Source organism: Toxorhynchites rutilus, chromosome 2 (assembly GCF_029784135.1).
Source record: "Toxorhynchites rutilus septentrionalis strain SRP chromosome 2, ASM2978413v1, whole genome shotgun sequence".
Taxonomy (NCBI): Eukaryota; Metazoa; Arthropoda; class Insecta; order Diptera; family Culicidae; genus Toxorhynchites; species Toxorhynchites rutilus.
The window spans coordinates 76,474,944-76,488,255 of NC_073745.1; the positions used below are offsets into that span (position 1 = coordinate 76,474,944).

Genomic DNA, 13,312 nt, shown 5'->3' on the forward strand with positions numbered 1-13,312 from the left:
CGTCGAGGTAAAAAAGCGGTGAAAAAGGAGACACTTTTCGACAAGTGATTTGTATGGAGTTTCTATCGCCGTGGTTGATACATGAACTGGGAATTATTCCGAAGATACAGTTGACATTGCCAAATCTTGAATAAGAAATCATCTGGAGAAAAATCCACCAGAGCTTTCAATCTACAAATGGATAAATTTTAAATAAAATATTTTGATTATATGCAGTCTCTAATTTCTTTTTACTCTATATAATTTTAATTGTTTTATATACATGTTTTATATACATTGTTTGTTTCAAATTATTTAGTATTTAATTTTTGATTCATTCTCTTAAAATCAGAAAATACCTTTCTCAAACAGAAAAATTACATATATTCGAAATTTTTCAGGATGTGATAGAGTGTCATATTTGATGAAAACAATAAAAAAAAAGACTGTTATAAAGTGTCAAATATTTGGCTCCGGTCAAACAGTGTATCGGAACCTTCAGAGAAGAATCGCTCCTAAGAATCGATACTGTGAATAATATCACACACCGTAGTACAATTTTGATCTCTTTTTAAATTCATGTTCTTTAATCCGAATTGAAGGCTCAATTAAAAAATATAATGCGTCGGGTTTCATGCCGTCAAATTCAGAGTATTTGCGTATTATTGTATAACACGTACTCAGAATTTTCATTTTTTACAAAGCACAAAAATCAATTATATCTAACCAGATCATACGTAACTGCATCTATAGTCCAAATTTTTGTTTAATAGTTTAACGTTCAACGGAACAATTGTTAGTGTATAAGTTATAAACTTAAAAGCTGGAACTCCCACTCCATCTATTGTTTACATTCAATTGATAAGGAAATTAATTTTCATTCCTCCCTTCCATCTCACTAAATTATATTCATTACTGATACCATTTCTCTGGAAAATGTATAATTCCGAACAAACACCCAAACCCACATTATGGTTTAATCAGATTCCGTAAACTTCCATAATTTCTTCTGTCATCAGGGACACTCTGCCTTGGGTTCATTAATTTGCGGCACCGACTCAAGCAAGCATTTTTGTTGCTCTTTTGATCTCCAACTAAATAATATTCTATGCAAATGCGTTCCACCCCAGAGACGACCCCTACTAGCGTAGGTGGGAGGAGAATATTGAAATTCCTGCCATCTAGCTTGTATTCATGTAGCTCGTTTGGGACATATGATAACGGCTCGATCCCGCTTCTTCAGACCGAAATTTTGTCCAACGAGCCAGAATCGATCTAATTTTCCGAAATTACAAAACGAATTTATCATCAACGAGGATCTTGTCAAAAACACGAGCTTATTATTTCACATTTCTATCTCTCTTCCCGCTCTTGATTGCGATGCAATCATTAGATCTCGAACCTGGTCCAGCATCGGTCCGAACAGCAGCAGCAGCACCAAAACTCGGAGCGGACGATGCGGGCCATCGGACGAGTCGGGCAGGCGGTAAACCTGGCTGTGGAGCGGTTCGTTACGGTGGGCGAGACAATCGCAGATGACAATCCAGAAATCAAGCAGGACATGTACGATGCCTGTAAGGAGGCGCGAGCAGCTGGTGAGTAGGGTCACGATGTTATTTCTAGTCCCCCGATACATTTTCGTCGATTTCTGTCGATAGACAATATCGTTCAATTTTGAATTCCCCAATCTAGTTCGGCGTAAATTTCCCAATCAACTCCACGAAACTCTAATGACGCTTTAAATGGGCCGGACCTCTCCCCGCACCTGTGGCAACGAATATTAATTACAACGGCAAGCTGTCACCGTCAGCAATAACCAGGCGTAATTCCCGGCGAAGGTGTTTTATTACGAAACACCGAGACGCAAACCGTTCGGCCGGTTGGCAGGGACCACTACTGCAGGACTGCTGTGATCCTAATTCCCGGTGACGCCGAGCTAATGGTACCGAATCATATTATCTTGATTAATGATCATGTGGGTGAGAGGCGGGTGACGTCCGGCTGGACAGGTACGGGTTCTACGTGCGTAAGTGGTTGTTGGTTGACGTGACATGACCGGTGTGCTACAGCTGCCGGACGATTACACCCGAATGGTGCCCATTGGGCGGAGCAATGTATGCGATTTTGGGGTAGCAGATTGTGCTTGTGCCTATTTAAGTGTTCAGTTCATTCGTTACGGGTTGAAACTGATAAAATCTTAATTCTCAGTCGAAAGGGGACAGAAGGAGTTCGTGGATTTTTTTTTATTCAGACAGAATGTTGAAGTGATAAACGCTTAAAATCAGAGATGCCAACCTTCCTGGTTTTTCAGGATCCCCAGACTTTTTGGCAGGTTTCCTAATAACCTGACGAACACCCAATTTTGCTGATTTTTCAGAAACGATCCTGATTTTTTCTGTTTTTTTTTTTTACTTTTCACTTAATCAGAGTGAAAATTATCCGTAATAAATATAAATATACCCAGTCAATGTTTTCGTGGTTGTAAGTGAAAACTGTCATAATAGCTCATCGGATTGATCAGTGGCAGCGAAAATGGTCATGTCAAATTTCGAAAACCGACCATGTACATTTTGTTTATTGGTCCAAAAAAATTACCTGTGCAAAATTTCAATCGGACATGATTTGGGGGTGCCTCAAAGCACTCAAAGTTTTGATTTTTTGGCCACTCAGGCTAAATCCCAAAAGGTCGATTTTCGGCCTCTCGGATTTTTTTCCGAGATGACACCAGATCTCGACGTTTCATGCATTTTTAAGTCATTTGGTATTAAAAAAATAGATTTTCCGAATTTCCTTTACTCCCCCCCTTGGAAGATTTTCGAGGATCAAAAAATCAAAACTTTGAGCGCTTTGAGGCACCCCTAAATCATGTTCAATCGAGCGGAACTTTGCACAGATGATTTTTTTCGCGCAAACAAACAAAATGTACATGGTCGGTTTTCGAAATTTGACATGACCATTTTCGCTGCCACCCTACTGTATATACAATAAAAATAAATCGGAGAACGTATATAATCGGGTCCGCCCTGTGCTATATGTCATGTCTATAATTCTATATAATCGAAATATAATTTGTCATTAGACGAACGCTTCGAACTCATCTCTAACGCTTGAAACATTTCAATACAAAAAAGACGGAATTGTGTTTCCTGTTTTTAGACTATTTGCATATTTTTTCAACAAGCATCTGAACCAATGAATTTAATGCAAGTGATTTTCAACTGTACTCATTAACACCAACTGCGTGGTATGAAAACATTAAAAACACTGGGAAAAACAAAGTACAACGGCAAACACCTACAGCCACTAATAAATTGGACCAAATAAGCTCAACAAGCGAAATAGAGTCGCTCTCGAGAAACAATTCTCTACAGCTGCAGCGTGCACAAAAAAAAACTCTACAAGCAGCCCTCCATCGTGATTCCTCATTTGTCCAAAATTATACTTCAAAAATGTGTTTTTGCTTACCGGGCTTGCGCGAACGGATGTATAACATGCAAGCTTCCCTTTTTTTATTGCATTCTATTCCCATAAAGTAACCGAAACCTGGTAGTTGGTGAACATATGCAAGGAAACCTGCCTTCTTTTCCTCCCCGCAAACATTTGCTTTCCCGAAAAGTTACGAACACGAACCAACCCGGGTGGGAGATTTATGCACGGGTTTAATTGGAGGCGGAAACATAACATTCTCTTGACCACTTCCCGAAATAAGCCCTATGGAAGTTGAGCGCAAAATGCGATGGTCCTGCATGCTTTTTTTCGTGTTTTGAATCTCAACACTATACCACGGTTTGAAACCTGAAATAAATCCTATTTTGGATGATACAATCTAACCCTCAGTTCAACTTATAAAAAATAGCAGTATTTTCCTGAAACGTGAAAATAATTGTAGCATCCGTCGACATCCAACGAATGACCGTTTTAATGAAAACGTAAAAATCTTACCCTTCAATACAACGTATCATAGCTCATACTTTTCACATTAGCCAATGGTATTTCCGGCGAATATGAAAGACTTTAGAGGAAACCATCGGTGCTGCCATGCAAACATAGTCATAAGTCCCAAAGTTAGATACTGCAACGAACACGCGAGAAGCAAATTTTCCCCACATAACTTCCCTCGTCGTCATCGCCCTCACACATCCAAATGTACGCTCAGAGTAAGCGCAGCCAAAGCGAGCTGAATTTGAGACCGAGTTAGTTTTAATTAAATTTCAGATTTATAATCAGTGGTGCGCTTTCGGGGCAAACCATTTCTGGCCAGATTGCATGCAGTTCGGTCGTCGTTGCGTGACTTTCCGTCCAAAAACGAGGCGAAGCCCCACCAATAAGTTTCGCCGTTCCATCAATGTTGCACGAAGGAAAGAAATTTGCATTCCGAAGGAAAGAAATTTGCATTCCGAAGTTTGTCCTTTAGAGGAAAGCCCCTTCTTCAAGGCGGCTCTTCGCTTTCCACCGCCGCTAGAGATATGGTGGCGAAATATACACGACAGAAGTATTTGCGATTGAATATTTCATCCGCTGGTCAGGTACGGCGTTGATGGGGTCTCTGATGAATAATTCATGCAGTGCAATTGTGAAGCGAAATTCCAGGGGGTTTATTGTTGCCAAGAAGCCCATCGAGTTGGCGTTCATTATGAAAGTTTTATCGCTCCAATTGTATGGTTATTTGAATGTAATTGTTGGGATGAAGTTGCTGGATTTTTTTTCCAGGACAGAGAGTTTTATAAGTTTTGCTGTCTATTGTAGAGCGATTTTACGCCAAATTAACCTGAAGTAGGGATGTCAACCTTCCTGGTTTTTCAGGACTTCCCAGACTTTTTGGCACATTGCCTGATATCCTGACAAACACTCGAATTTGCCTGATTTTTCTCAAATGATCCTGATTTTTGCTGATTTTTGTACATTTTAGTTTATTCATGTAAAAATTATCCGTACTAAATATATTGGGATGCAGAAGTTTGGCTCATTAAAACTTATGTAAAAATAAACGATTATATAAAACATATTGTGTGATCCCTGCCAAAATTTTTCTGTTGTAAATGAGAACTGTCATAATATCTTACCTAAAAAGCTCTCCGTTTAGCACTTGTATAATACTTACTCTTCCTTTCGTTCATTGAGTGTCTACTCTGAAGTGATTCGCGTTATCGAAAATGTTGTGTCGACATTACAACGTTCAACCCCGATAGTTGTAAGGTTTTAATAAAAGCTTCAAGTAGAGGTAAAAGGAATATACTCTATCAGATTACAACGCCCGAAGATATTTCCAAGTTATAATTTGAATGAAAATAATGACTTGATATTTTTCAAATGCTTCAAATACTGACTCTTACTCAACCATCTTTAAACACTCAGGTTTTTTTACGCGGGGGATACGTACCTCGTAAAAAAACCGCGTTAATTGGAAAATCCGCGTAAAAAAAAACCATGTCACCTAATGATAGATATCAAATGGGACTATCGTTAAGTAGAACGAAAGTAAAAAGTTGAGTGTTGCTCGCTCCCGAAAACCAGTAGTTTTTTCCTGCAATTTCGTTGGTTACTGGTAGCTATAGTTCGGTTTTCCTCACGAATGAGGTCATCTGCTGCTGCTAGAAGTTTCCCTAGTAATTCATACACTCTACTGCCGATGCACGTGCAGTACCACTGTTGGACCGTCCACAGCTAAGTAGACAGGGAAAGACATCCACGAATAGCAGCCCGTAAAAACTCCGTCCCGTTGTACCACCCGGCGATCTCCCCGTTACCCAACACATAAAATCCACGTAAGAAACGTGATAAGGTGCGGCACTAAGCGCTAAACTCCGTTACAAGCACTTATTACCGTAATTTGCTCTGAAGGAGCAAAGCTGAGCTGAGGGGGAGATGTGATATTGCACTGGTCTTTTTTTACCGCGTAAAAAAAACCGCGGGTACCGCGTAAAAAAAACCGCGCAAAATAAAACCGCGTAAAAAAAAACCCGGGTGTATATGAAACAAGGGTTTCCCCACGTACGTACATATTGTCACAGGAAAATGGTTGATCAGTTCTGTGTCGTCTATATATCGTTGAGTTTGTCTCCAACCAAAATGAAATGATGTTGGAGGATACAGTGATGCTTCTGAATCCGGACGCTTTTTAATCCGAACACTTTCGTTACATTCAATATCATCCCTAAACCATGACATTGTTTGCATGCTGAATTAATGTGACTGATAGTTCCTATTGTGTCAATTTAGTTTAGTGCCAAACATAGTTCCTAGCTGTTAACAAAAAAAAATGTAAAAATTCAAAAAAACCGCGTCACAAATCCATGTCCGGAATAAAAGCACATTCAGAAAATGCTTTTAAATCCGGACGGTCAAAAGTTGACGAATAAATTTCTCATTGAAGGAGTTGAGTAAGGGTATGTTAGAAGCCTTAGTTTGGAGTATGGAGTGTGGAGCAAAGATTTTCAATCCGGGAAACCGCAAAACTCATCGGTATACATGACGGGGCCGATTATACGACCCGTTTGTATGTACCCTTGTAGCTTTGCTGTACCGCTGTATCACATTAATAGAAATTTAACCCCCTTCCTGTTGACCGATTGATCTGAAATTTGAAACACGCCTTCATCTCTGCAGTTATTATAAAACTGCGTATTTCATGATCTTGAAAATCCAAAATGGCGGCAGCTGTAAAATGGCGGATTTCATATTTTCTCTAAACCCCATCAATATGGGTATCAAACGAAAGGGCTTGACTAGTAGAACACAGTTATTTATGAAAAATTCAAATCCAAAATGGCCGCCTCCACAAAATGTTATGAAAGAAATATTTTTTTTCAAAACTGCATCAATATGTGTATTAAATGAAATGGCTTGACTATTTGAACGCAAATTCAAAATGAGCCACGTCAGGTTTCGCTTATCTACAATTAGATGTTTCATTATATGTCCCTCGATTTTATTTTAGCCTCATCAATACGCTAGATTAATGAAGAAAGGGTGTGGTAACTACTAACTGCTACTTACCTTAATATTTTCTAGCTTTTAGTGCATCATCTGTATTATTATTATGTTTAATCACGAGGAAACCGTTGAACTAAAAAAAGGGTGTTTTACTTATTTAATTTTTTAGTTCTTAGTACACTATCTGTATCATTAGTATATCTTTCTACAATAAAATTGTTCAACAATTTCTTCAAAATTTTGGATTTGCATTTTTCATAAATTACCGTGAACTACTAGTCAAGCCCTTTTGTTTGATACCCACATTGATGGAGTTTTGAGAAAATATGTAATCCACCATTTTTTAGTGGCCACAATCTTGGATTTACATCTTTCATAAATAACTGTATTTTACCAATCAAGCCCTTTCATTTGATACCCATACTTATAGGGTGGGAGGAAACATGTAATCCGCCATTTTGTAGCGGCCGCCATCTTGGATTTACATTTTTCATAAGTTACTTTTCATAAGTCATGTGATACCCATATTGATAGGATATATATATATATATATATATATATATATATATATATATATATATATATATATATATATATATATATATATATATATATATATATATATATATATATATATATATATATATATATATATATATATATATATATATATATATATAAAATACAATAAATAATTCAATTAATAAAAAAAAAAAGTTTGTACCAAACGTGTTTGCATGTAGGGGCAGTGGGGGTAAATTGGTCATGGGGGGCAAAGTGGTCTTAAGCTTGTTTGGTAGTATAACTATTGACTATAGATGCCGTATTGATAGTCACCTTATGTTTGAAGAATTTAATGACTTTTGAGTCACCCTGTACTTCTCGTAATTTATCGTGAAATTTAGTTTATTCAATCTGATATGTTGTATAAATCATCAGTTTGGACGACTGTTCACATATTCTAGGAGAGGTGAACAGATATTTTGTATAATCTCAGCGATTATTAGCATAGAAATGATTTTCATATTTGGGGGCATATGGTCATAGGTGAATAACAACTTACAATGTTCTGTTTACTAAAGCTGATATACCTCATCACATTCTGCCCTTGAAGAAGACCCTTTTGTGGCTTTGACCCTGGATAAATATGCCACTCCAACTAAACCAAGCCTCATTATGCGGAACCTTATGTGCTTCTTACTACGTTTTTGTATGCAAGAGAAAATTCAAATTGAGACTCTAGGTGAACAGACCAAGCTTATTTCATACATGTACCTACTATTCAAATATGATTTGAACAAATTTGGACAAAAAAAAACGCATAAATCTATCCCATTTAGCTTGATATATGAGGGTGACCACTTTGCCCCCACTAGGTAACCACTTTACCTCCAAGCAAAAAAAAAGTTCGATTTTTCACCTTTTTAAACGGTTTTATTTAACTTGCCCTGTAATCTGTTTGTATGTTTGTAACTTTGTAACATGTTTGTCTGTAGCGCTGACCCACATTAATAGAAATTTGGCCCCCTTTCTGTTGACCGATTGATCTGCGATTTGGAACGCATCTTTAGCGCTGTAGTCATTAAAAAACTGCGTATTTCATGATCTTGAAAATCCAAGATGGCGGCCACTACAAAATGGCGGATCACATATTTTTTTCAGAACCTCATCAATATGGGTTTTCCAAAACCCCATCAATATGAGTATCAAATGAAAGGGCTTGACTAGTAGAATACGGTTATTCAAGAAAAATGCAAATCCAAGATGGCTGTCACTACAAAATGGCTGACTACATATTTTCTCGAAACTTCATTAATATGGGTATCAAATGAAAGGGCTTGACTAGTAGAATACGGTTATTTATGATAAATGTAAATCCAAGATGGCTGCCACTACAAAATGGTGGAATACATATTTTCTCAAAACCTCATCAATGTCGATATCAAATGAAAGAGCTTGTCTAGTAGAACACGGTTATTTATAAAAAATGGAAATTTATTATTAATATGGGTACCAAATGAAAGGGCTTGAATAGTAGATCACAGTAGATCATGAAAAATCCAAATCCAAGATGGCCGCAATCACAAAATAGCAAATTACTTTACTAAACGGTTTTATTTAGCTTGAACTTTTCGTATGTATGTTTGTATGTATGTAGGGTTATCCCACATTAATGGAAATTTGACCAATAGGAACTGACCGAATTTATACAATACCTTTATCTCTGCTGTCATTTTAAAACTGCTTATCTTGAAAAATTCAACTTGGCCGCTGCTACAAAATAGCTGATTCCATATCATCTCAAAAAAAAAGGTTGATTGAAATATGTGTATCAAACGAACGAACTTGACTTGGAGAACATACTATGTAGTTTCTGCAATCCACTCAATATCGGATCAAATGAATTTTTTTGACTGATAGAATACAGTACAATGGTTTTATTGTAGAGAAATATTCTAATGAAACAGATAATGTACTAAAAACTAGAAAATAAAATAAATAAGAAAAACTTTTTAAGTTAAACGGTTTAATTGTGATTAAACATTATAATGTACTAAAAGCTAGAAAATAATTAGACAAGTAGCAGTTAGCAGTTATCACACCTCTCCTTCATTAGTCTAGGATATTGATAAGACTAAAATAAAATCGTGGGGCATAGGATTTCCATTATCCACAATTAGTGACTCATCGTATGTCCCACGATTTCATTTTAGTCTTATCATTGTCCTAGACTAATGAAGGAGAGGTGTGATAACTGCTAACTACTACTTGTCTAATTATTTTCTAGCTTTTAGTACATTATTATGTTTAATCACAATGAAACAGTTTAACTTAAAAAGTTTTTTTTTACTAATTTTATTTTCCAATGATGAAAAGTGTACTATTTTTCATTTTTATAGTAAAAGCCGTTTGCTATCTTGAAAAACAATGAGTTGAACTACAATATTCTTCAAAAAATGGAATTCAATTCGGTATGTGTACGCTGGAAATGGGCATATTCCTTAGGATGACCACTATGCCACCTAGTCCTGCAACTTATGATGCACCCGTTAATAAGTTCTACAATAATTGATAAAAAAATTCTCTCAATGAATTGCAAAAAAACACGTGTCCGGATTTCAAAGCAAAAGTGTCCGGATTTCAGATCATGATTAAAAAAGTGTCCGGATTTAAAAGCACGACACGATGAAAGAAATTCCAAATTTTGAACAAATATAACATGATTTTGTGGATTTCTGTGATTCATAACTTAGATGAAGGCCTTCTAATTCTATAGGAACGTTAAATTTTCATGCTATGATATGTCAATATTTTTTTAGTCGTTGAAGTTATATTCGTAAGCGCTTAAGTGTCCGGATTTCGATGCATTACTATATTGATCATCTTAACTGTCCAGTATTTCAAAAGTTATGAATTTTTGAAAAAAGAGGTTTTTGAAAAAAAAGGGGAAAAATAATTTTTCGTACCATCGGTTAACTTTGAAAAATCATAACTTAAGAATAAAAAATAACGCCTTCCTGAAAAAATATAAAACATATATAGCGCTCCTAGGAGGCGATCTGGCGTAGTGGTAACATTCATGCCTCTCACGCTAAAGGTCACGAGTTCAATTCTCACTCCCGACATTCTTCCAAAAATGGAAGTAAAAGCGACGAACCAGCCAAATGAGTTGAAAGTCACTATAATACAGATAAAAAAAAATATAGCGCTCTTGGTCCCGAGGCCATGAAAACTATGAAAAACAAACACAATCAATAATGACAAAATCGGGGGTCTCCGTAGCCACATTGGTTTCGCGTTCGCTTAGTAAGCGATCGATCGTGAGTTCAAAACTCAGGGCCCTCATTGACCATCTTTGTGTTGTTACAGAATAGCTACGTCCACGCAACAATCATCAGCGATGGAGATCGATCCACGGTCGAAACAAGATTGATTCATCCATACAACTGCTCTGCTCTACAAGACACATCGGGCTGCTGTTCTATAAATAACTCAACAATGATCATATCAACTGTCTCCGCTGTCCGGTAGTCTAACTGGATAATGGAAGAACAGAAAGAATACTCTTACGCCTAAATGGCTATTGTGTAAATGTACCATATGCAATGGTATAGAAGGAATACTGGCGAATGGCAACTGTGTAATGTGCTATAATTATAGATATGATAACCATGTGACATGTACACGATTAAAATTCGGCTCTGTTACAGCTAAAATACTAATCAGCCTAAAATATTATAAATAAATGGGATAAAAAAAAATTACAAAATCAAAACCGAAAATTTGTGCAAGTCATACATTTCTTTAATTTGATATTTCGACCATCTAAATCGGTTCAGTATTTCACAAGTTATGAATTTTTGAAAAAAGTCATTTTTGAAAAAAAGGGAAAAAACTCGATATTTCGGGACATCCTAAAATGAAAATGGGCACCCTATTGAAAAGAAAATACGGGTCTAATATTTTGCGAAAATGAACCAAACTACATCTTTTCACGAAAATCTGAGAACCACTATTTGTCACTGTTTTGTCACGGAATGGCTAGTATAACAACAGATACAATCAATAATAACGAAAACAGAATCCAAATTTTTTGCAAGTGTAATGACTAGCCAATTGACTTTAGTTTAATATGTCGATCATCTGTAACGGCATAGTGGTTCAAAGTTATGATGTTTTGAAAAAAAAAATCAGCTTTGGAAAAAATGGGAAAAAAATCATTTTTCGGACCACTCTAAAAAAATACGGGTCTAATATTTTGCGATATGAAACAAAACTTTTGGTGGAAATCTGAGAACCCCTATATCGGTTTGGCATGCATAAATACAATAAGAAGGCCAAATGTGTTGGGCAAAACTCGAGGAAGGAGTTTATTTTTTTTTTTTTATTAATCCGTTTATTTTTACAGGCTCAGTTACATAAGTTTAATGGAGCCAAACTCTTAACTATATTTCAACTAGCATATATCAACATGTTGTTTCCTTAATTCTATGGTTAATGAAATAGGAAACCGATTACTCGCGGTCGACTCGAGTTTAGAAGGGTGACACATTTTCATTAGGAAAAGGATGGGATGTAAGGAGATGTGTGTTTACACTCGCACTCACATTCACATTCACATTCTCATTCACACTGACACTTCACACTCAATTCTTAAAACTATCCTTACATCTAATATGTATTTACAATTTAACTTATTCTAATGTTAGTAGGAAGGGAACCGATAGCTCGCGAAGGACGAAAAGGAGGGGAAAAGGATGTATAAACAATCACACTCGAAGATCGATAGCTTTAAGAAAAACATATATTTGGGACATGTAATCAAGGTCTAATCGAGCCAACACATCTCTCACCGGCACATTGGACTGCTTTCCTCCAGCCCGAAGGGAGAGGAGTTTATGGTGAGAATGAATTTTGGTTTTTTTTACGTGGGACTACGTCTAACCAAGTATATGGGGATGAAATGAAAACCTAAACATAGAACATGCAGGAAAAAAATGAAAGATTCCGAATGCTTATAACTTGAACATTTCTCAATAGATTGGAAATGTGTTTGCATCAATTGATAGGAAATATTTCTACGCATCTATCACAACGAATAAAATGTTGGGTCTTATTCCCGAATACACTACACGTGAAAACAATGTGGAGTGAATACAACCTTATTCCGGATTGCACGCCACTGTAAACATTTAGTTTAATTCATTATGAATACACCAAGTTCATCCACCGATGTTATTCTGGTTTACACTTCACGCTCTCGCTTGTGTAAACAGAGCGATTCCCCGTGCTCATCATAATCATACACTTTCCCAAAAAGTTAGTACATATGACGAGTTTTTTGGTAAATATTATCATTGATTAATAATTTTTGAATCTACTTGAATCTATTTTTCAAGTGCATTTTGGTTGAAAAAAAATTCTTACAGCATTTTTTCCCCATGCTGTCAAACGTTTCTCATATAAAAAGAGCAAACGTTTTCATCACTCGGGCTTTGTTTATTACCCTTTTGTGACCGAAACAGAATTGAAATAAAGGTTGTAATTTGGGTAATTCGTATTTTTAGAAAGGAAAAAGTTCAAATAATACAACTCTAGTGTTCGAAATAATTAAAACCTAACATTTGGCGAGAAGTAAAATTGAATTACAATTAAGTTTAGAGGAGTTTTGAAATCAATAAGACTAAAATTTCTGAAAATACCAAAACTAATTTCTGCAAATCTACCGAATTGTCAGTTGTGCTTTCATGATTTCAAACGCTCGCATTAATTGATGAAAAAATGTAGTTCTTTCATTTAATTTAATTAGATTATTTTTGTCTTTCATAACGGTACTTTCTCTATGTGATTTATTTTAAGAAAAGAAACTTTTTTCCTTCCTGATTATTGACATTTCAAT

The 13,312-nt window shown here is 36.1% G+C and overlaps 1 protein-coding gene across 10 annotated transcripts in view; it reads left to right on the top strand.

The window, feature by feature from the left end:
- Positions 1-13,312, top strand: part of LOC129771625 (alpha-catulin) — a 400,279-nt gene that overhangs the window by 270,054 nt on the left and 116,913 nt on the right. For all 10 annotated transcript variants that reach the window (XM_055775469.1, XM_055775468.1, XM_055775462.1 and 7 more), the window contains one exon: positions 1,373-1,574. In XM_055775469.1, the coding sequence (XP_055631444.1) occupies positions 1,373-1,574 (202 nt within the window). The remainder of the gene's footprint in view (positions 1-1,372; positions 1,575-13,312) is intronic.